We start from the raw sequence: 24606 nt of genomic DNA, 5'->3' as shown, positions 1-24606 counted from the left end.
ATATTGAACAAAATATGATTGTTTCATCCAATCATTGCTGTTGTGTTGACCACAAAAACATTTGAGTTATAAACTTTAGACAACAATGACATGGCACCACTGATGTTTTTTAAACAATTTCATGAATGGCATTAGCTACAAAAGGCAGAATGTCATGGAATGTGACATATTTGGATGGAAATTAATGTTTGAATGCCGAATAAATCAAATTAATATTGTGACATGCACTAGTGTGATAATTAAACTGCAAAAGTCTGCTATATAATTGAATAAATATATAATCTACAAGTGATTCATTCTTCAAACTGAATGTTTGAAGCCAGCCGCTCATACAATGAAAACACTTCATCATGATCATCTCACGCTCTTGTGTGTGTGTGTGATGACATTGAGCAGATCACTCTAAAGTGCACAGCACAGACAGACTATTTATTACATTAAGTCACAGCTTTACAGAGAGTAATCACACTGGGACATGTAGCAAAATACTTGAGAAACTACCATCAAGAACACAAACTAAATGGCCATATTTGTGTTTGTTTAAATATTACACTTTTTGGGCACATACAATTGTGCCTTGAAAAGAGTAGGAACCCTGAACAGACAATCAACCTTTTTTAACAGTGTTTAAAAATGAGTCTATTTGTCATACTTTAGGAACATACAAAGTGAAAAATGCATACAGGCCATAATATACTTTTAAACAGCCTACTTAAAAAGATATTTAGCCAGGTTGATAATTTAAAAGTTCTAAATAAGTACATTTCAATTAAGTTAAAATAATAAAAAATAAGTTGATATGTGCGTGCACACGCACACAAAAGAGAGACATTTTGAGAGCAGAGCACAGTTCAGGTTGAAATGTTTTATTCAACTTAAAGTACACATATATATATAGCTAAATCCACAGTATACTAAACCTACATTAAACTGGAAGACTACAACCACCTTTTAAAATGTTTCAAAACTCATTTTGTTCAGGGACAGATGAAATTGTTTTGCCATAATGTATAGGAAGTTTTCAGCAGTAAAATAATTTCATGTGTAATAAATGGACAAGATACATAAGTGGATTTCCACACTCAGACAAGACAAAACAGTACACACACAAGGTTTGGTGAAGGGCTCCGACTGCAGCCCGCAGAGTGAAATCGGTTGTATTTGGGTCCCTTTGTCACAGTTTGTTGATGTGAAAACTTTCTTTCCAGAAACAAGGAATGTTGTGATTAAGTATAAGTGACATTTACAGACAAATATTTTTCACCATCTCCCAAAAAAAAAATGACATTTGTGATTAAAACATTCTGCCATGTCTGTTCAGCACTGTAATAAATAATGTTATGTGTAGTGTATTAAAAATACATTTGAAGTCATTTATAAACTTCACAAATGCTCTTCAAACATTCTCTGTGACCTATCAGTGTAACTCATATATACACATTTGATCCACTCTCTGAAACAGTGAGCCACCGCTAATGCATAATTTGACCGAGTATAATACGTTTACTTAGCCAGGGCATCTTAGAGAAACAGGGTTTGTGAGGGTAGTTATTTCGAAAAATAAGTTTCCTATGCTTCAAACTCCAGACCCAATCCCAGCTTGTGGCCGCCTGCATTAATGTTCTTCCCGTCCAGAAGAGCAGAGAGAGTCAGCTTGATTCCTGAACCGAGACAGCAAGACAACACACCATTATATTCAAAAAATCCAAAGTAACAAACTGATTACAAAGGAAAAACAGAACGCAGTACAGCTGCTTGAGATGAAGACCCCAATTGTTTTGAAAAGGATTAAAGATGTTAAACTTAGAGATGTTGAATGAAATGTATTCATTAAAACTCCCTACACCTAATACTAGAGATAGGTCAACCCATTTATACAGGTCCTACTTAAGCTATGTCCACAGTAATCTGGATGAATTTGAAAACGGCTTTTTCGTTTTCGAAATGCTCTCCAGCTACGCCTACATTAATTGAAATGCACTCCGTCCAAACAGCAGTTTTCAAGCATTTTCCAAACGTTGCTCTTCCACATTTAAATCCCCTTACTGCTCATGTGAAAAATCACCGTTGCAAAAACGGTCTGAAATGCAATTGTCCTCGTGTCCCATTGCTGGTCTCCCAAAATGTATTGTTGCTTTTGAAGAAATGCAATGTGAATGTTGTACAAATAAACATTTATCTTTTACAACCCTATTAAAGTAGATATCAGACACAACAACAAGCTTAAACATGGGTCGTCATCTTGATTGTTTTGAGTTGAATGGATCACATGACTACGTCACATGAAAACGAATACGTCCTTGTTTTCCGATTTAAAGTTTTCCCAGTCCACACTACAATGTGAAGCGTTTTAAAATGTATCCACTTCGAGAAAAAGACGTGGATGTGCCTTAGAAGTATAGTTCTACCTAATACACATCCACACACACTTACCAGGCTTCAAGGTTTGAGTATATCCCAGGCCGACAAGGCTGGAATTGTTCACTTTGGCCTGTAAGACAAACATAAAAATGGATCTGACAGAGTAATGACAAATATAATAGTTTTTACATTTTGGATCGTAAAGCCCTATACTTCTGTCAAAGGCAAATGTTAGGTGTCTGCATACGCAAATGTAGTCGTCAACAGACTGCTCGAGCACTGTATGCATGCAGACTGATTTTTGTAACCACACATACTCTGAACGCACAGTGTACGCATGCAACAGGAATTATTTGCATTAATAAATTGATCCACAAGATGACAATGTTACAGCTGAGCCGTTGCGGTCACGAAGACGTGCTAGATGCTGTAATCACCACTAAACAACAGGAGACGAAGGTGGAAAAAACAACAGAGAATGTGAACGCGAAGAGCACGTGTGCGAGGAGGTCAACAGGAGGTACTTGTATTTGTATAACTCGAGTCTGAAGGACTATAAAGACACATTTATGGGTCTAAACTCCTAATAAAGAAATAGAATAGTGTCCCATAGCAGTCATAGCGCACATGCACCAACTGTCTGTGTATGCACACACAGTCAAATTAAGTATACTTTGAAAGGTGAGCGTTTGGCTATACGCAGACGCTAAGCGTTTGCATCAAATCCGAAGTATACTTTGGGCTTAAGATTTCATACACTGGAGACTTGTGCAATGATAGTCTATTCCCAAACGAATAAATCAGACAGTAGATACAACATGATTGCCATACTATTCTAGGCACAGTAAGAGCACAGCATCAACACACACCGAGAAGGAAGCGTCTGCATCGATTTGATACTTGGCAGCGATGCCAAAGCGAGTGTTGCTGTTGCCGGCGGTCCAGGCCAGATTCACTGCGGTCTCCAGATTGTCATTCACTTTCTGGTAGATGGAACCGCCAAATTCTGTCCCATCATTCCTGTCATTTGAAAAGACACTGTTGAATTCATGAGGTGACTCTTTTCATTATTAAAATGAGTACATTAGGATTTTTCATACTCAAAACATACATCAATACATGTTTACATACATCAAACAACAGTACGTTAATTCAATCACTCTCCTATTTACAAAATATATATTTTGAACACTGGCGCAAGCACAACATTAAGCTCCAAGTTCAATTTTATACAGTAACTTTAGCTACACCAAATATAGTTTGGGCGGGACTATATGTTTGTCTGACCGATGACAGGTGGGGGAAGTGTTCAGGAGACCTCTTTTAAGACCCTATGATTTCTGGGATGCGGAAAATGTAGACGGAATCGCAGAATCCAGCCTTAAAATGGAATTAACTATAAAATGCAATTTGGAATTTCAGACAAAATAAATATATGAGTGCACAATTAATTAAACCATAAAAGGCTGTGATTTAATTAAATAAATATAAAGTCTGCACTAATACAAAATTATACTATATTATATCCAAGCAATTTATATTAGGAATGGGTATTTTGGCCAATTTGTCTACTCAAGTATTCGTCAAGTACTATGCGAAAGTACACAATCACTGGTGAGTGAAGTCTGAGCATTTACCACCCAGTGACGAATAACACATTTTGGTCGTATAGCATGAATGATTTCCTCTCATTGTGGTACAGGTTTGCACATAGAGAAAAAGATCAATCTTGGGAATTAAGAATTTATCTTGAGATTGTTTAAATTAAGATTGCGATGCATCGGAAAAACTACATTTTTACCCAATCCTAAATAAATGTGTGTAAAAATAACCCACCTTTCTACCCTTGAAAATGGCACAACACATCAGACATAGACAATGCATTACACTTCAGTACATACACATTTGTGTGGAGCTGGAATTCATCAGTTTTGTAGCCAACAGCGAAGTTGCTCTGAGAGATGCGGTTTCTGCCGGCCTCAAAAGTCATCTGGTATCCGGCGAGCCAACCCTCGATGCCCACCACCACAGCTCCATGCACCGCAGTGCCGTTGATGTCATAGTCCACATCGCAGCCCAGGTTAATGTGCTCACGCTGGTAGCTGCTCTTGATCTTACCACTCTTTTTGCTATGGGCAATTAGAAGAGAAGACTAAATGCGAAATATTGGTGGAAATATGTTCAGAAATTTTCTGAATTGTAATGATGTGTTTGTATAACACTATAGAGCGCAACGGTGCCCATCCACTTGTTCAGCCTTCTTGGTTCCAGAGGTATTTTTCTCATTCATTTCTTCCCTAAGGATTTCATAAAATCCGCCATAAAGGGTTTTAAGCCATGAACGGAACCAACCATCTCTGAAGTGAACATTACAAACTCTGGTTTAAAGCAAAAAGTATTTAAAAACCTCACAAAAAGACACGGCCTCAAAACTGTGTACTTAACGTCTTTTATGAGGGAATGAACTACAATCCCATGAAGCATCGTCAATGCCGAAGTCATTGATAATTTTTTTACAAAATATTCCCATATTTACAAATATATAAGCGTAGGGAGACCAACATCGGCAGTCACTGCAGAGATCTTTTGGCGCACTTTGTTTTATGCGATTCTAAATTGATGGATCTTTTCTCCTCTGGATAATGGGTATTGTAGTTCTTCACCAGAAATTCCACTATTAAACATGACTCTAAAAATTCAGATTAAATAATGCAAGACTGTTGGCTTCAAAAGAAATACATGCCATCGATTAATACCCTAAGAGTTCACGGAAGGTCTGTCTTCAAAGTTTTATACGTTATGGTTAATAATATATTCCCCAATGGAAAAAAATTAACAACATTTTTACTTCTGGAACCAGAATGTTGTGCTCTATTCAAGTAGGCTGGTTTCAGGGGTCCGACATACTGTAGACACATACCCAGTGTTTGGAGAAAATGCAGAATCAAATGTCAACTTCAGGCCTTTGGCCAACTGAGGAAAAAAATATCCAGGATTAATGTTAAATGACAAGATATTTATTGATTTAAATTACAGTATAGTATAATAAATTATGATATAAAGATGAAGTCTTGAATTGGCACCATAGTCCTACTCTGAGCCAATATTTAAACACCGAAATTTGCAACAAGATTTGTACATATTCTGAATAAAGCGTGAGTGGTATTTGCCAACCACGATAATGGGGTATTCTGGGTGGTTGCTTGGGCATTGTTATGCAGTTAAAAGAAGAGTCCAAAGAGTCCACCCCCAAGTCTCTATGAAATTCTGATCTCTAAATATGGCTCAGGTCATCTCCCTCAATCTATGTCTTATGGGAGTATTTTCATTTTTCATTTCATCCACACAGAAAAAAACATAAAAGCTACAAGAATTGAGGTATCATTCATGTCCGAAGAACAACCAGTGGTGGACAAGTTGTGCCCCAAAGTTTAATACTTTGGGTAACCCTGACTATGAGAAATAGTAATAGTGATAATTGCCTAAACAAAAGGGAATGGTGTTTGTAGCATTCTGTATTAACAGCCCTTAAAAAGTAGCATTTTTATCAATACTGCATTTCTTTGGCAACTCCCCAAATATGTTTAGGAAGCTAATACCAGTAGCTCAAGCACCATATACTTATATAAAACAAAACCAGTCTTTGATGAGTTGATGTGTCCTACCTGGTCCTCTAGAGATATCTCCGTACCGAGAGTATTATCAGTGTTCCACTTCTCAGTGAAGGTCAGCCCGTGCTCTGCCCACTTGTACTTGGTCTCCAGTGTCCCTGCCACCTTACTGGTCTCTGTGTTAGCCGAGCCAGAGCTTTTGAACTCCTGCAGTAAAATGACAAAGTGTATGGGTTATTTTATGAACATCAATAATGCAACATTAAAGTAATTGTAAAACAAATCTATCACCTGTTTTCTATCACCAGTTCACACTGACAAAAATAAGCACAATCCACAATTTTCCAAGATAAATATTGATAGTTCAAAAACAGGAGCTCTTTTGATTTTACTGATTCACATGACTTCCATGTCCATTTTGAAATTAGATGGCTTTATCTTCTGGTTAATATATCCTCATTGACCAATTATTATTTCAGGGGTCCAAGCTTCGAAGGTGCTGGAACCCTATTGTATTTGTTCTGATTTTCTTCATATTATTCCTATTCTTTTTCTGCCCTAAGAGTCTGAGCATCATAAACCGTAAATCCTAAAGATCCCAAACTTAGTCAGGTGGTCCCAAATCTCAACTGCTACTCAAGCATACAAACAAACACACATACGACTCTAGGTGATGCTACAAATACTTTTAGCCATTCAAAACAGACTCAATGCCATAAGTGTATTTTTTTAAATGAAATGAATATACTATATTTGTTTTGCATAATGTTTATTTTAAAAATATTAGGAAAACACATGTGATATTACTTTTCAATTAATGCTGTATTTAAGTAAAAAATATTTTCAAATCCAATGAATGAAGGCAGCGCTATCTGGTGGAAAGAAATTAAGAAAATCATATGTAATACTATGGTGTGGCCACTAGATGCCTGTAAAGCTCTATATAAATATAAACAGATGTTTGCAAACCTGGCTGATTAAATTGTTTTCAGGCATAGTTATTTACTTTTTATTACGTTGGATGTATATTTAGACATTATCAAACTACATTTTGTTAAAGTTTATTTTTCTTTGTTAAAATTTTGTTTTTAAGCATCACTTAATGGATTATGATTACAGTCAAGCAAGAACACAGAGACAGAATTTAGTTAAAGATAACTCAAATATTAATTTTCAATCAAATTGAAATAAAAAAACAAGAACATAATGCTTCATCAGAGGTAGAACTGCCTGATCAACCTCTTATTTAACACATCGTAACTGGTAAACGGTCTCAAACACAGCCTATGATTTCACTGTTTGTGAGTTTTTGTTTTTGAGTTGAACCCCTTCATTGATGTGTCCTTTGTTCCTGCATTGTGACTGAATTATTGATTGATCATTATTGATCATATGTGTGTGCATATGTGTTTCTGTGTGGGTGTGTGTATTTTGAAGTCTTGATGTATGAAGAGTTGAACCCCTTCATTGCTGTGTTCTTTTTATCTGCAGTTTGTATTCCCTCATGCTCTGTATTTTAACATTTTTCATATTTTTTTTTTTAAAGTTACCACAAGCAGCAATCATCTGGGTCCAAGCATATGTGAAGAAATAAACAAAATTATCAGAATTGACAGAAATGATGAATTGATGGATCCTGCCTAAACTAAATTTGCTGAAAATTGGGGAAATATTTGATTTGTTATTTGGTTGCTAGGGTAACCGCATCTGGTTGCTAGAGAGCTACCAAGTTGATACTCAAAAGGCTCCTTGCTATCCTGAGACAAATGAATGAAACTGGATGTCGCTACGACGTTCTGGTGCAGAGATATGTGATTTGTTACTTGGTTGTTAAGGTAACCCAGTCTGATTGCTTGGCAGTTACTAAGGTTATACTCAAAAGTTTCCTTGCTACCCTGAGTCAAGTGTACGAAACAAGAATTCTCTATGACATTCTGATCTTGAGATCCCCATCTAAGCATTTTGAATGTATGTCAGTGGGTATTGGTTACTAGGGTGCCCTGAATTGTTGCTAGGGTGTGGTTAAGTAGTTTCCATGATGATACCTGAAGTCTGATTGCTCACCCAAGTAAAATAAGCCAACTGTCATTTCTCTAGAAGATTCTGAACCAAAGATATTACTGTCAGCCTTTTTGAATGGATGTAAATGGGGTTTGCTTGCTAGGGTACTCAAATGGTTGCTAGGGCGTGGCCAAGTCATTTATCAAGTGGATACATGAAGACTGATTGCTCATCCAATTGAAATAGCCAACTGTCATGTTTATAGTCCATTCTGTTCCAAAGATATCCCTCTCAGCCATTGAATGGAAACCTGAACCCTGGTTGCTAGGGTGCTCTAAATGGTTGCTAGGGTGTAGATAGCCAGTGACCAGAGATATTCTTATTGGCTGATTACTAGCCTAACTCAAGATCCAATCTGTCTACAATTCTGTTCTGAAGATACCCTTCTGAGCCATTTTGAATGGAAGTCTAAGGGGTGGTTGCTAGGGTGTCGTAAATGGTTGCTAGAGTGTTGCCACGCGATTTCCAAAATGATACTTAAAGACTGATTGGTAGCCTGTGTGGAATGAGCCTGCCCCTATGTCTCTACGACAAAATGTATTCTCTTGTCATAGTAGGAAACAATTTTTTTCATGGGCAAAAGCCTAGCCATTGTATGCCTATGGGGCAAATGGGGCTGGTTTTAAGGTAGCATTTTCCAGTTTTAGGGATAATGGAAAAATAAACACATAATATAATTCCAGACATATGTAAACATATCCCTACAACAATGTGACAGTTAATCATGTTTGGCAACTTGACAAATATGTTTTCAATATTTTTAGGATATGTAAAAATGATGGTGACATTTGATTTTATATAATCATTTTGGAAATCACAGATTTATTTGCAAACTAATATTATAAAAGTCAGAAGACATTGTCAGTGTACAATGTTTCTTCAAATAAGTTTATATGCATTCGTACACTTATGAAAGGCTTAGACTTGAAAGGATTTATTATCCTGTGGCTCCCTCTGGTGGACAAAAAAATAGTGTTACAGATTTCAATGGTCGGATACAGTGCATCTGGAAAGTTTGTTTGAAATCTGTACATAACATGAAACATGTACATAAGTATTCACATCCTTTGCTCAATACTTTGTTGAAGCATCTTTGGCACCAATTACAGCCTCAAGTCTTTTTGTGTATGATGCTACAAGCTTGGCACACTTATTTTTGGGCAGTTTCTCCCATTCTTCTTTGCAGGACCTCTCAAGCTCCATCAGGTTGGATGGGGAGCGTCAGTCCACAGCCATTTTTAGATCTCTCCAGAAATGTTCAATTGGGTTCAAGTCTGGGCTCTGGCTGGGCCACTCAAGGACATTCACAGAGTTGTCCCGTAGCCACTCCTTTGTTATCTTGGCTGTGTGCTTAGGGTCGTTGTCATGTTGGAAGATGAACCTTCACCACAGTCTGAGGTCCAGAGCGCTCTGGAGCAGGTTTTCATCAAGGATGTCTCTGTACATTGCTGCATTCATCTTTCCCTCGATCCTGACTAGTCTCCCAGTTCCTGCCACTGAAAAACATCCCCACAGCATGATGCTGCCACCACCATGCTTCACTGTAGGGATGGTTTTGGCAAGGTGATGAGCGGTGCCTGGTTTCCTCCAGACATGACTGTTACGTTCCTGTGGGTGTGCCTGTTTTTTGTCTCTCTCTCACTCCCTTAGATTCATTACCTCTCTGAATTCCTATTGGTTCCAGATGTCAATCTTCATTGAGTGGTATGACGTCAACTTCTCCGCTGCCAATCAAGATTTTCCAGTCAGCGTTTAAAAGTCCTCTCAAATTGAACGAGAGCAGATCTCTCTTGACTCCTCTGTCTTGTTGCTCTGTTGTATCGCACTTATCACGATTGTTTGTTGTTCTGTGACATTCTTAAATCCTTGCCACTTTTGGTTTGCCATTTTCGCGTGGGGGGACGTTGTATTACTACTCCGTTTGTTAATCTTTGTGAAGATATTCAATGGAAAGGAGGCGGCGAGAACCGGCTTGACGACATAAATAATGGTTTAATGATAAACTTAAAAGAAGACACAAACACACACATGACGGACATGTCCGTAAACGATCTCTCTCTCCCGCACGATCCCTTGCAGTCGACCTTTATCCCTCGGAGGCTTAATTAGCCTAATACGGGTCGTGTAGAATCACGACCCGGCCCCGCCCTCCGCCCTGCCACAATCTTTTTGATAACAATGGCATGTTCTCTTCCCAAAAGAAACATGGAAGGTAAGATGTCACGTGTCATATACCGTGCAACATTAGGTAACTTGATGTTAGACACCCCAGGTAAGAAAGTGAATGCCATCCTCTGTAAGTTTTGTATTTTTAGATTGAGTAGGTAAGTTATGGCATTTGATGCTGAAGACTTGTTTCCTCTGTTTGTTTGTATGTTAGGTTAGAGGATTAATCATTTAGTTACATCTGGGTTTTGTTTTGTTCTTGTTCATTTCTTTGGCGTTACTTGGGTCCCGTTACTCTTGGGCTAATTACTTGAAATATATTTATTCCAATTGTACATATTTATATATATATCTATTTGCTTATTGTTCATCTTTATCATTATATCTTGTTACACTTATGTATAATAAAATCACCCTTTGTCTTGGCATTACTTCATTCAGCGTTGTCTCTTGTCACCACCATCACTCCAATTTTAACGCAATCTCAATGTTACCTCTTCTAACCCTAGACCAAAATAAGAGGTCGTAACATGACACTTGCCATTCAGGCCAAAGAGATCAATCTTTGTTTCATCAGACCAGAGAATTTTGTTTCTCATGATCTGAGAGTCCTTCAGGTGCCTTTTGGCAAACTCCAGGCGGGCTGTCATGTGCCTTTTACTGAGGAGTGGCTTCCGTCTGGCCACTTTACCATACAGGCTTGATTGGTGGAGTGATGCAGAGATGGTTGTTCTTCTGGAAGATTCTCCTCTCTCCACAGAGAAATGCTGGAGCTCTGTCAGAGTGACCATCGGGTTCTTGGTCACCTCCCTGACTAAGGCCCTTCTCCCTCGATCGCTCAGTTTGGCCGGGCGGCCAGCTCTAGGAAGAGTCCTGGTGGTTCCAAACTTCTTCCATTTACAGATGATGGAAGCCACTGTACTCATTGGGACCTTCAATGCTGCAGAACTTTTTCTGTACCCTTCCCCAGATCTGTGCCTCGATACAATTCTGTCTCGGAGGTCTACAGACAATTTCTTGGACTTCATGGCTTGGTTTGTGCTCTGACATGCACTGTTAACTGTGGGACCTTATATAGACAGGTGTGTGCCTTAACAAATCATGTCCAATCAACTGAATTTACCACAGGAGGTTGTAGAAACATCTCAAGGATGATCAGTGGAAACAGGATGCACCTGAGCTCAATTTTGAGTGTCATGGCAAAGGCTGTGAATACTTATGTACATGTGATTTTTTTCATTTTTAATAAATTTGCGTTGTTATTATGGGGTATTGTCTGTAGAATTTTGAGGAAAATAATGAATTTAATCAATTTTGATATAAGGCTGTAATAACAAAATGTGAAAAAATGTACATTTCAAAATTTTATAAAAAATTTGCTGTTGGCCCTCCATTAATCAAAAATCCATGAAATTGTGTATGATTAATCAGAATGTCCTATTTTCCATATTTACTCATAAATATGAGTAATCATGCGCTTTCGTAGTTATGAGCGTTTTTTTTGTTGTAGCGCCCAACAGGCAACATTTTTACAACTTTGCGTTCATCCTCAAAATGTCCTGATGTCTATGTGAATCAAGTTTCACAACATTTGGCCTTTTCGTTTGGTAGATATTGTTCAATACGTACAAAATGGATGACACCTGACCAATTCGTTAGCTTATATCTTCGTAAGGCTTTGACAAATCTAAATTCTTTTGATACATATTTGTCAGAAGGGTCCATAGTAGACAAACACACATTTTCATGCGAATTGGACATACGGCCTAGGAGGAGTTCGAAAAAGTATGTTTTTCGAATTATGCAAATTAGCGTGAACATTTTCATGATGGAAATTAAATTGGAGATTTACATTTTGTTTGTCTTGAGCCTAGGAATCCAATGATGTAAGACACTTAAGTGTGAAACAAACAGTTTAGAAGTTATTAACCAAAACCTAAAAATGATCACTATAGCACAACATTGAGGCTGATCGGGCCAAAAATTTGATACGATGTAGTACTCTGGGGGACTACCTTCCCTCAAGTTTCAGCTCTCTAAGACTTACGGTTAAGTCTGCACAATCAATTTTAAGGCAGAATAATAAAAATACTTACAAGTACAATAGTGTTTCAGCCTTCGGGCTTGAACCCCTAATTACGTTCATCTTCTTTGGGTAGTGCGCTAACATATTATTGAAATAACGATAAAAAAAGAAAAATCAACAAAAATGGCTGCAAGCAGCTAATCAAATTTCAGCAGCTAATAACTTGTGAAAGGTTGATCATAATGAAGTGTGGCATCCTCTTACAGGTTGTCAAAATTAGGCTGTCTATCAAATTTTCTGACAATCCACCACAAGGTGGAAATACAATCAGCTAATTAGGATTTTTGCTAAGAACTTTGGAACCATGTAGATTTGATTTCTGCAATACATTTTTTCAGACTCGCCCAAAGCTGTTTGTCTGATTCACATTTGGTATACATCATCAACAGTCCCTCCAGACAAAAGGTTTTCAGGTCAGGTGGAAGTTATAGGCTGATACATGTTTGGGTGTGGCCCATTATGACAAATTCGCCTTTATCTTGTAAGAGGAATATTCTAACTTAAAATTTGGTACACATGGACAACCGAACATTCTGAGGTCACATGCAAAATTCCATAAATTTGTAATGATAGCTATAACTAAAATCCTAACTGTGCAAAACTAGATGTGCAAAGCTTCACGTTTTTATAATCTACTAGTCGGTCGGTTTTTTGAATGACTAGTCGGTGTTAAGAATAATAATGTATAAGTAGGCTCTGTTATGTTCACATAACCCCGCTCAGACCCATTTCAAAGGGACAAACAGATGCTAACCTCAGCACTTCAACATGCCAACTATAGCATGTTCAACCAAAATATAGACTAAATAACTATAACATCTTTCTGCACAAAACTAAAAATAAGAAAGGGTCCACTACAGAGGGGAACAAAACCACTTCCTTTGGCATCGTAGCCACATCCAAAACCACATCCTGAATGCACTTTAATGTAACAAGGCATTTGGAAATCTCAGGGTGAACTGCAAAATAATGATGCAGGTACACATCTAGTTCATGACATTAAGCATTTTAAACCTTTTTTACTTCAACTATTAATTTAAGCAGTATCGGGCATATTTAGCAAAAGACTTAAATCTCCCTAAATCACCTCACAAATATAGGAACATTACTCACAGGATTTGGGATACATATATATGGTAAGGTTCCCCCCAAAATATTTAGGAAGTTTCATTATATTTTTGGTGTGCATAATGTAGGTATAGTGCAATTCATTACAATGAATGAGTCTAACTCGGTCACCACATGCTTGGCATCTGTCCAAGAGCTGCTCTCCCAGACCCGATCAACAGCCACCTTCAGTTTGAGCTTCCTTCAGCTGCTTTTGTCCTCATTAATTATTCAAATGCATGCTAGAATAGCTTCAGGTCAGATTATTGACTTGCCAAGTTAAATCATTTCAACATTTTGACTTTGAAAAACTTCAGAGCAGCAGCGTTTCTACTGAATTCGGCAGTTTGTCCTTTTGTATGATTTTTATGTGAATTATTGAAATCTGAACAGAAATGTGCAAATTATGTCTGCAGCTTCTGAAACCAGAATTGGCTGGCTACTTACCAATCCATTTTCTGACCTTGTCTTCAAGTCCAGCTTAATAAGACCAAAACCTTTAAAGGAAAAAGTAAAAACAAATCATTAACATTCAAAACAACAGTAAGTGTCACTAAAGACTATCAGTAAGTCATGGCAGAAACTGATCAGTGGTGATAAATGACATTTCAACACATTCAGAGATTTCAATATGTCAATTTCCAAAGGCAACACTGGCCTGAAAGAGTTTTGAGCTTTGCATTGTCAAACCACCAGGCCTATTTGAACATTATTGATCTGAAATCCCACAGGTACTCCATGGTTTATTTGAAACCTCTGAGAGTATCTCAATATCTCAACTGTGTCATGTTACTGGCATTGTTTTACTATATTCTGTGAAATTAATGATTTACTAGAGGTCTTTAAGATCAACCCTTATTTCCCAAGAAGGTTTCTTCAAACTGTTAAGATTTAATTTATACCATATCCTTTGGTGAAGATGTCCCTGGCAGACTTGCCCAGATCAACATATGTTGGAGGAATGGCCATTGTCTGCAACATAGAGTGAGAGTTAAACTTCAAACTGGTAAAAATGTTCATTTATCCATGCTGTGACAGAAGTCAGCAGAGGTCAAGTCTAAGACACATGCAGAAAGTGGCTCAGAAATGGACAGCCAATTCAAATTCAACACTTATATTACATACATCAATCATTTTACCAACCCAACATATGGAAGGATGACTGAGAAATATTTCAATCATAAAAATTGTATTATTCTGATGAAACCTCTCAAAAAAAAAATGGTCATATTATCCTGCAAATCAAAAACAATTTATATTTTGCATCAAGAAAATTTTGTTTATGTTTTGGCCCGTTAAGAGTTTTTGCATTGTGACATTATTTTAGGACACTTTTGCACATTTTACCCCCAATTTTCATTACTGTAACACATTATACTTTTACTATTCCTATTGTTTTCAGTGATGATTCTTTGACACTGTTGTACAGAGATTTTATTTACACTACAATCTGTGAAAATGTTAGGCAGTACTAAAAGGAGTACTGCTATTATGTATAAATAATATATCGTTTTCAACAGGGTTTTTCCTGGGTCAGAAAAGGTCTTCGGTGCTGGTCTTCGTACACGTTCACCACAATGCATTTTGTTTTTTGTTTTTTTACATAATTGCAATTCATATTTAAGATACTTTGCTGCATTTCCTGTTTGCAATTAATGTTATTTATTTTTGATCATCTGGGCATCTAGAAACGTTTTTTTGGTATTTCAAGTTGCAAACTAACTTAACACCTTATTTCTATAGGGCTCGTAATAGGGAAATATATTACAATATTACACATGAATTTCTTAATAATTTATAAAGGTCCAGACTTTTATTCAACATTGTAGCCTACTTGTCCCTGTTTTTAATATAGTTGGCATACAGTAAGCAAGTTAGGTAGGAAAAAATAAAAGCCTAAACACATTAAACTTTAATACAACTACAACTGTTGGTAAGTGTGTGCTGATGTGTAGAATTGAAAAGTCTTGATACGCTGTAGCAAGTGTTACCAGTTCAATTATTCCACGCACCACATGAGAAGCATATTTATTGCTTATTCATCATGCTTTCACCGCTTTATATCATAAAATTTGCTTCGCCGGCCCGAAAATTTTGTTTCAATGGCTGCAGAAATCTTTTCAATGCAGGAAAAACCCTGATTTTCATGGCCCTATAAAAGTCTCCATTTTCTAAAGGCAAAATATTATTTCTTATTTGTCTTTGTTCTTTTGTTTTTGGATTATAATCGGACCAGGACAAGTTTCATGATAATCACCCAGTCATAGAATTTATATATTGATTTCTCCTGAAAAAGAGGGAGTCAAGGCCATAACCCTAATATATTTAGGTTATCGTTTCAACATTTGGTTACATGTTTGGATCATTTTCAAAATGGAAAAAACTCATTTAGGAAAGTTAAAATGCAATTCCCCCTGATCTTGAGTCAATGCCAACACTTTATGTTTAAGGTTAACACTTTAAGGTTCCATTTGTTAACAACATTAGTTAACATGAACTAACAATAAACAATCCTTTTACAGAATTTATTCATCTTGGTTAATGTAAATTTCAAAAATTGTCTTTATCAAAAGTTGTATACGTAACATTAGTTAATGCAAAATGAACTAAGATAAACTAACAATGAACATTTGTATTTTTTTAACGAACATTCACAAAGATTAATAAATGCTGTAAAAATAAATAGATTGTTTTATGCTTGTTCATGATACCTAATGCATTAAATAATGTCAACTAATGGAACCTTTTTGAAGTGTTATCAAATACTTTTTATAGAAAGAGTTGGCAGATTTGCTATGCTAGTGAAGACAAAAAAATGTGTATAATGCTTCCTGATCTGCCACCCAACAAACTGATAAATGTGTCACTTGGTATAAGCTAGCCAAACTAGGAAGATACCAACATGAACAGGTTGTGTGACCATGAATAAAACTATCCAAGGCATATATATTACACCTTGCATATATATATATATTCAGTACACACACACACACACACACACACACAAATCAACCCAGACTAAATTAAATACACTTACAGTCTACATTCATTTTAACTTGCAACAATTATGAATGTGTGGTGAATTTTAAGCTGTAAAGACCTTGAAAACATCACAATATAAGAGACATTTAGAAACCAAACCCTCATTAATTTGGACTAGTGCTTGGTTATACAGTACTAATAAATTCCAATGTTTGGTTTTTAAGGGCATGTTCATTTAATTTTGCATGATAAACAATTTCCAATGAAAACCAATCTGGGTCCTGAAGCTAAACCAGTTGAGTATCACTGCTTTACAATGAGGCCTGTTCTTTACTTTGCAAATATCCATATGAATATTTCTCTCATGATTAACCACAGAGAGGATGCAAAATCAACATCACCTAAACAGCTGATGTCAGTTGCACAAATCCAGAGTGCACTATCAAGATCACTTAGACATCACCGCTCATATGGAGACAAAGGACACCAAATGCTTAGACCTGCAGTTCTGTGCATGCATCCACCATCATGTGTCTATTCTAGCTTTACAGATGAATGCATGCCTTAGTTTGAATATCGAATCCCAATCACCACTGTGGTATCCTCATGATTCTATCTGAAAATAGAGAATTAAACTGCCTCATAATATTTTAGCCCATTGTGCGTTTGATGTGTTGAGCGGTCAATGGCGAAGGATTTAGGCCATTAACGCAGGAGCTTGAGGTCAAATCGAGCAAAGAAGCGCCACAGAAGCTAAAATTAACATTGTTGGTAACTAACGGTAAACATTTTTGATACGTTATTGTAACAGTTCGATTTTTTTTCTCCCGAAGGAATCATTTTGTTATACGTGCACGCGCGCAACATCAATTCATTTAATGCACACATGCACATTTGATTATCAAAGTGTATGCTCGATGCCAGTGTGCAAAGATAGCGAGTGGAATCCTGGCACCATCAAGGGCATTAAATGCACGAATTAAAGCATTAATGAACGATCGGGTTTGGTGGTTCAGGCCCTGCTCGCAACATTGATGTACTGCATCATCACACGAACATTGCTCAAATTATAAACTATTATAAAAAAAATATATAATACATAAATGTGTAGTGCAGTAACGTGTTTTAATTGTATTGCATAATAAATATGTTACATTAAAACGTACCTCTGTAGCTGGTGTGGACAGCGCCCGGTCAGTTAGGACTGTAACAGAGACGGGCACACTAGAATACGTGATACTTACGCAAGAACGTACAGAAAAGCGTAGCCAACAGCGCCACGCCTACGGAATAATTTTCTTCTTCTTCTTCTGTTTTTTTATGGCGGTTGGCAAACCAACTTAACGGTGCATTACCGCCACCGACTGGGCTGGAGTGTGAATCAAGAGATATTGGAACTTAGCTAAAAAAATAATAATAATAAAAAATAATAATAATAATTTAAATCCTTTTGTCTAAGTCTATGTCTCTCAGATACTTAATAACAAAGTGATAAATGTTACTAGATGTTTTCCCTAATAAACCTTGCATTGTGAAATTATTCTGATTGATCATTCTGAGAGACTGAAAAAGCTGGTTTCTTTCTTGACTGTATTTTGTGCACTGAAATAAAATATGCTCCACAGTTTCTGAATGAGTACAATGTTGGCATTTCCCTGTTGGATGTTTCCCTATTAATTTCAATGAAGAATTGAGCCCTGTGTGTCCTATTCTTAACCGTGTAATTATACTTTCCTCTCTTCTACTCCTACACTCTATCCTTCCTATACCCACTTCTGGTTGTATATTATATAAATGTCTCCCTTTATCCTGATCCACCCAATACTCCTGCCATTTTGATCTTGCATATGCTTTAATTAATATTTTAGCTTCAGTTTTGCTACATGGAACTTGTAATATTCTATTATGTTTTAGTGTTTGTTTTGCAAGTTTATCAACCTCCTCATTCCCTTTCACTCCAACATGTGCAGGTACCCAAAGAAACCTCATTTTTAAATCCTTTACATTTAACTTATGTAAAACCATACATATTTTATGAATTATATCATTTCTTATAGATTTCCCAGATTTCATGCTTTCTAAAGCTGAATAACTATCAGATATAATCACGGAGTTATTTAAATCATTTCCCTCTACCCATTCCAGGGCCAACAAAATTGCAACCAGCTCTGTTGTGTATACTGATAAATCATCTGTTATTCTTTCCTGACATATTACCCCATTCTTTGGAATATATACTGCTGACCCAGCATGTCCTGTCTTTGGATCCTTGGAACCATCTGTAAATATAAATGTATATTCAGAAAAATGCATATCCAGATAACAATTAACAATATCCTTCACTGCTACTTACTTTGATTTATTTTTGATTTCCTTATGAATGCCTAAATCTACATCTGGTATAGAGAAAAACCATGGAGGAATAGGAGGGACTGAAACCGTTGAACAGTACTGTAACTTATGTAACCCTATATTCTCAGCTTTCACATCACCAATCCACCCAAAACTTCTGTAATTGGACTTACTGTGTTCCCAGCAGTCTTTTAAGATAGCTTTAGCTGGGTGGCTATCAACTTGTCCCCTCACATTAACCCAGTATGCCAACATCAGTTGTATCCTTCTGATCCTCAAAGGCATCTCACCCATTTCCACTTGCACAGAAGACACTGGGGATGTTTTAAAAGATCCACTACATATCCTTAGAGCCTGAGCTTGCATGACATCCAATGCTTTGACATTAGACTCTGCTGATGACATATATACTATACACCCATAATTAAAGACAGACCTCATTAGTGCCCAATATATATTTTGTAATGATGCCCTGCTTGCTCCCCATGCTTGTCCTGATAGACATCGTAGGATATTAACAATCTTTTTACATTTATTAACCATTTTTTCCAAATGAATCTTCCATGTCAACTTTTCATCAAACCATATCCCAAGAAATCTAATAACTTTCACTTGCTCAAGAGGCTGAGTGTACAATTTTAAGGATACAGGTGTGATCTTATGCTTTTTGAAAAACATATGACTTGTGTTTTAGACACTGATAATCTAAATCCCCATTTATTTGTCCATTTTTCCACTTCCTTAATTGCATCTTGCATTTTTGATTTAACATACAATTCATTACGACCTCTAAACCATAATGCTCCATCATCAGCATACAAGGATTTCCCAATTTTCTGGTCAATATTTGAGAATATATCATTAATCATAATATTGAATAATAATGGGCTACATACACTACCTTGTGGAGTTCCATTCTCAACTATATATACCTCAGATAATTCTGCACCTACTCTTACCTGTATATTCCTATTAAACAAAAAATCCAAAATCCAATTGTATACTTTACCACCAATTCCTAATTGTTGTAATTTAATTAATAACCCTTCTTTCCAAATCATATCATATGCCTTCTCAACATCAAAAATACTGCTATTACCACCTCCCTATTAGTCTGTGCTTTTCTAATATCTGATTCTAAACATATTAATGAATCCATTGTACTTGGTCCCTTACTGAAACCCACTCTGATACGGGGAAAAAAGGTCATTGCTTTCTAAATAATGAGTCATTCTATCTGTAATTATTCTTTCCATTATTTTACACAACTGCGATGTTAATGCAATTGGTCTATAACTAGATGGGTCAGATGGGTTTTTCCTGGCTTTAAAATAGGTACTATAATTGCATGTTTCCACACTGATGGAAGCTGACCAATTTCCCAAATTTTATTAAAAAAATTTAGTACTATTCCTAATGTTTCATCTGTCATATTTGCTACCATTTTATAACATACCATGTCTTTTCCTGGAGTAGTTTGTTTTGCATTAAGGACTGCTTTTTTCAATTCAAACATATTTAAAGGTACATCTAATGGATTTCCTGAATGTCCTTTCTTTTCTAAAACATCTGGGAAACTTTCTAACACTTCCCTTCTATTCACTTGTGCTTCCATAGTGAGGTTCTCAGAACTATGCACTTTCTTAAATGTTTGAGCTAAAACTTCAGCCTTTTCTAAATTAGTAACTGCCACTTTATCACCACTATTTAATACAGGTAATTCATAATTCCTTCTAACTCCTCCCATCCTCCTTATCATTCCCCATATATCAGATAACTTCACATCCCTTCCTATACTATTACAAAATTTCCTCCAAAAGTTGCGCTTTTGTATCTTAATTGTTTTTCTAACTTCTGCCTGCTTTCTTTTGTACTCTATCAAAGCATCCTGAGAATGATATTTTTTAACATATTTAAAAGCTTTGTTTCTTGCTTTAACTACCTTACTGCACTCATCATTCCACCATGGTACATTCTTACAGTTCCTATTTCCCTTACTTTTTGGTATTGATTCCTCAGCTGACAATATTATTTCATTTACTAATACATTATTAAACTCATTTATTTCTATTTCTTTAATCTCATTAAGTTTAAGACATTTAACTGCACAAATGACCTGAAAAAGTTCCCAATTCGCATTCTCTATTTTCCACCTTGGAATATTTTTAATCCTTTCTTGACACGTCCCTGATCCAACTTTAATTATAATAGGGAAATGATCACTACCTATTGTAGTTTCCTTATCTACATTCCATGTACTAATACCTGCTATTATACTGGACACAAAAGTTAAATCAAGTACTGATTCAGTATTATTTATACAGTTAAACCGCGTTCCCTCTCCATTGTTAAGACATACCAACCATTTGTCATCAATATACTCTTCTAAAACTAAACCATTTGCATCTGTACTGTTGCTTCCCGTAACGTATTGTGTGCATTAAAATCCCCACACCATATTACCTCACCAAGTGGTGATCCCAAAATATTTTCCAAATTACTACCCTCTATTTTCCCACAAGGATTATAATAATTTATTACATCAATAGAACCTTTACTAGTCCATATCCTTATTGTAATTGATTCCTTCTTATCATTTATTTTAATAATTTCATAGCTTAAACCATTTTGTATGAAAGTTGCTAATCCTCCCCCTCTACCCTTCTCTCTATCTCTTCTAACTGCTGAATATCCCTTAATAATAAAATCTAACTCTGATTTCAACCATGTTTCTTGCACACATATTAGATTTGGTTTCTCTCTTAACTCATCTACATATTTCTTAAATTCTTGGCCATTTGCTATCAAACTTCTAGCATTCCATTGTAGTATGCCAACATTTACCACCATTTAATCTACACCAGCACTGTGCTGGGTAGACTGAGTATCTGTACTTAAGTTATCCCTAACTGTTTCCCAAACCATTCCTTTTATCCCCAAATATTTTTCAGCTGCTTTCACAATAATTTTAATCCTTTCAGTACGACTCGTTGTCTGTGCAGAACAATTGATAATTTCAACCATAAAAATCACAAAATCATGTTTGCTGACAACTAAATTGTCTTTCCTTGTCTTTCCATCATCTTCATTTATTATGTCATTTCCAATGCCCTCCCTTTGTTGTGGTATTACATTCACTCTGGGGACTAGTTTTACTGCTTCAGAGTAGCTAATGCCTTCAGTTACCTTGATCCTTTGTACCTCTTTGTCTCTCTTACTAAATTCACAGCCCTGATATGCTGCACTGTGCTCCCCTCCACAATTGCAGCATTGATTGCGAACTTTGTCACATTCATCATAATCATGTTCTCCTCCACACTTACTACACCTCTTCTTTCCTTTACATACAGCCGCGATATGCCCAAACCGTTGACATTTATAACAACGAAGTGGTGGAGGGATGTACAACTTAACCACATAACTCATAACACCAACAAAAACCTTATCTGGTAACGTTTCCCCTTCAAACGTAAGCATAACTGATAAGCTGTCGCAAATGTCTCCAAATCTCTTATTTTTGAGTCTTTTGGCTTCACATATTTTGACATGCTTAATGTTTGCCATTATATCATCTGTTTGTACATTTACCGGAATGCCGGTAATGACTCCTCTAACTAACTTTTTATCATTAGCCTTTGAACATTGCACTAGTTTACCATGAATTTTACTCATCTTAACTGCTCTTTTGTGTTGTTCTTCGCTTTTACAAAATACCAGTAGTTGTCCATCTCTTAATATTTTTGCACTCCTTACCTCTCCAATTTCTTTACTTAGACCTTTTGTAAGTTGTATCGGATTCCACTCTCTGAACGTGGTACCTTCTTGCCCCAACTTAACAAATACCTTAAATTGTTCCCCATCATCCTTTAAAGAAGCCCTTTCACCACATTCTGCTGTATTATTCTTTTTCTTTTGATTAACTTTCCACTCTTTGTTACCCTCGTTGTCTTCCAATTCTCCAGTGTTCCCCAACTCTTCTGTCTCACTACCTACTCCGTCACTTCCTTCCTCCATCTCCTGACCATTCTCAGCCCAGCTGTTGCCATGATCTACCTGACACGGAGTCAGTTTCCGTTTGTGCTGACGTTCACCCGTCATTCGCGCCTACGGAATAATCTTCTTCTTCTTGTTTAATGGCGATTAACTCCTAAGCAGCATTATCGCCACCTACTGTACTGGATAGCAAATAAACCTTGGGTGATAAGTCTGAAGTTTAAAACTGTTTACTCTTCCTTCCTACCAGTGGACCATTGACTAAATATCTATATCATCCCACACACATCACCAGTATTTATAGTACCTGCAATAGAAGCTTCATTGAGTTTCATCCGGCGCTGCGTGTTCAGCTCCTCCGTCCACACTCAGCCCCCATGGCGGGTTCAACTTTACAGACATATTATATTCTAAAACCCAAACCTGAATCATATATAAACGCAATTAGTGCTCTATATATCTGTCTGTTCATTAAACCTTTTCCTAGAATATCCTCATTCTTCATTCTATCCTCTCCATTTTCCAAATGACTGAATAATACACCCGAAAAATATTATACTTACTACAAATAAATAAAACATGACATACATTTTCAGATACACCACACACATCACATAATCCATTCTCATGTAACCCCATAATTGCCAGTGTTGAGTTTAACCCTGTATGTCCCAGTCTTAACCTAGACAGCAATACCTCTTCTTTCCTATTTCCTCCGACAGTTTATCCTCCCTACTGTCTGTGTAATACTATAACACCATCTCTCTGTGTTACTACTGTCCCATCTAATTTGCCACTTATTCATTAACTTTCTCTTTAAAATCGATTTTGCCTCCTTTTTCCCCATAGGTACTCTAACATCCACCTCCCTCTTGTCTAGTGCTTTTTTTGCTAGTTTATCAGCAACTTCATTACCAGATACCCCAACATGTGCTGGTACCCAACAAAAATACACTCCAACCTCTTTCAGTCTGTATAATGATACATATACTTCCATTAATAAATCTTCTCTGTCTGATCTTGCATGTACTATACTACTTAAAACTGAAGAAGAATCTGAACATAGTACTACTTTATTTGGTCTGACTTGTTCAACCCATTGTAGTCCTATTATTATAGCTGTTAACTCTACAGTGTACACGGACATCTCATCAGTCAACCTCAAACGAATCTGTTTTTTAAAATGTGGAATATATACTCCTAATCCAACCTTTTGACTGATAGGTTCCTTTGAATCATCTGTAAATATTTGTAACACTGAAATAAAATGTGTTATTTAAAAAAGCATTAATCTCATTTCCAATGTACTCCTCTTTGGACTTGTTTAGTAAACTCAAATCTACAAGCGGTTCAGGGACTTTCCATGGTGGAGTATCAGTAAGTGGTATATTGGGACAGAAGAGCCTATTGTCCATGCAACATTCCTTGGCCCATACTCTGCTCTTCCATCCAAAACTGTGTCCTCCATCATATGAGTATTCCCAGCACTCCTCCAATACTTTGCGAGTAAGGTGATTATTTGCTGATTGTTGAAGATTTACCCAGTATGTAATTGCCAGTTTTTCCCTTCTAATATCTAGAGGCATCTCTCCCATTTCTACTCCAATTGCATCCACAGAGGATGTTTTAACTGCTCCACAACATATTCTTAATGCTTTGGATTGAATTATATCTAATTTCTTCAGTAAAGACTTGGATGCCGAACCATACACAATACATCCATAATCAAAGCAAGAACGAATCAATGCTTGATACATGCACAACAATGCACTACGGCTAGCTCCCCAGTTGTGACTAGCAACCGTACGCATGCAATTTAAGATTTTTTTACACTTTGACTCAATTTTACTGATGTGACAATTCCATGTTAATTTTCCATCAAACCAT

The 24606-nt window shown here is 36.5% G+C and overlaps 1 protein-coding gene across 3 annotated transcripts; it reads right to left on the bottom strand.

Moving 5' to 3' along the window:
* Window positions 1-850: 850 nt before the first annotated feature.
* Window positions 851-22682, bottom strand: vdac1 (voltage-dependent anion channel 1). 3 transcript variants are annotated; one of them, XM_052100366.1, is made up of 9 exons: window positions 22665-22682; window positions 14295-14364; window positions 13840-13889; window positions 6027-6179; window positions 5282-5334; window positions 4263-4490; window positions 3231-3381; window positions 2434-2491; window positions 851-1661 (listed from the first exon to the last, which is right to left on the bottom strand). In XM_052100366.1, exons 2-9 carry the CDS (start codon window positions 14359-14361, stop codon window positions 1570-1572), a joined length of 852 nt encoding a protein of 283 aa, XP_051956326.1. In that variant the 5' UTR covers window positions 14362-14364; window positions 22665-22682; the 3' UTR covers window positions 851-1569. The 3 variants fall into 3 exon arrangements, with proteins under 3 accessions (XP_051956326.1, XP_051956325.1, XP_051956324.1); XM_052100365.1 differs by lacking the exon at window positions 22665-22682 and adding an exon at window positions 22480-22617; XM_052100364.1 differs by lacking the exon at window positions 22665-22682 and adding an exon at window positions 17541-17634.
* Window positions 22683-24606: the final 1924 nt, after the last annotated feature.

This window comes from Xyrauchen texanus, chromosome 31 (genome assembly GCF_025860055.1).
Source record: "Xyrauchen texanus isolate HMW12.3.18 chromosome 31, RBS_HiC_50CHRs, whole genome shotgun sequence".
Lineage (NCBI taxonomy): Eukaryota > Metazoa > Chordata > Actinopteri > Cypriniformes > Catostomidae > Xyrauchen > Xyrauchen texanus.
This window is presented reverse-complemented; position numbering and strand designations above follow the sequence as displayed.

Bases quoted from the DNA above. Each gene is read 5' to 3' on its own strand.
- vdac1 (XM_052100366.1), bottom strand. From the start codon at position 14,361: ATGGCCATTCCTCCAACATATGTTGATCTGGGCAAGTCTGCCAGGGAC. The intron at 13,890-14,294 runs GTATAAATTAAA...TTTCCTTTAAAG, and splicing joins CATCTTCACCAAAGGATATG to GTTTTGGTCTTATTAAGCTG. The intron at 1,662-2,433 runs GTAAGTGTGTGT...GTCTCGGTTCAG, and splicing joins TACTCAAACCTTGAAGCCTG to GAATCAAGCTGACTCTCTCT.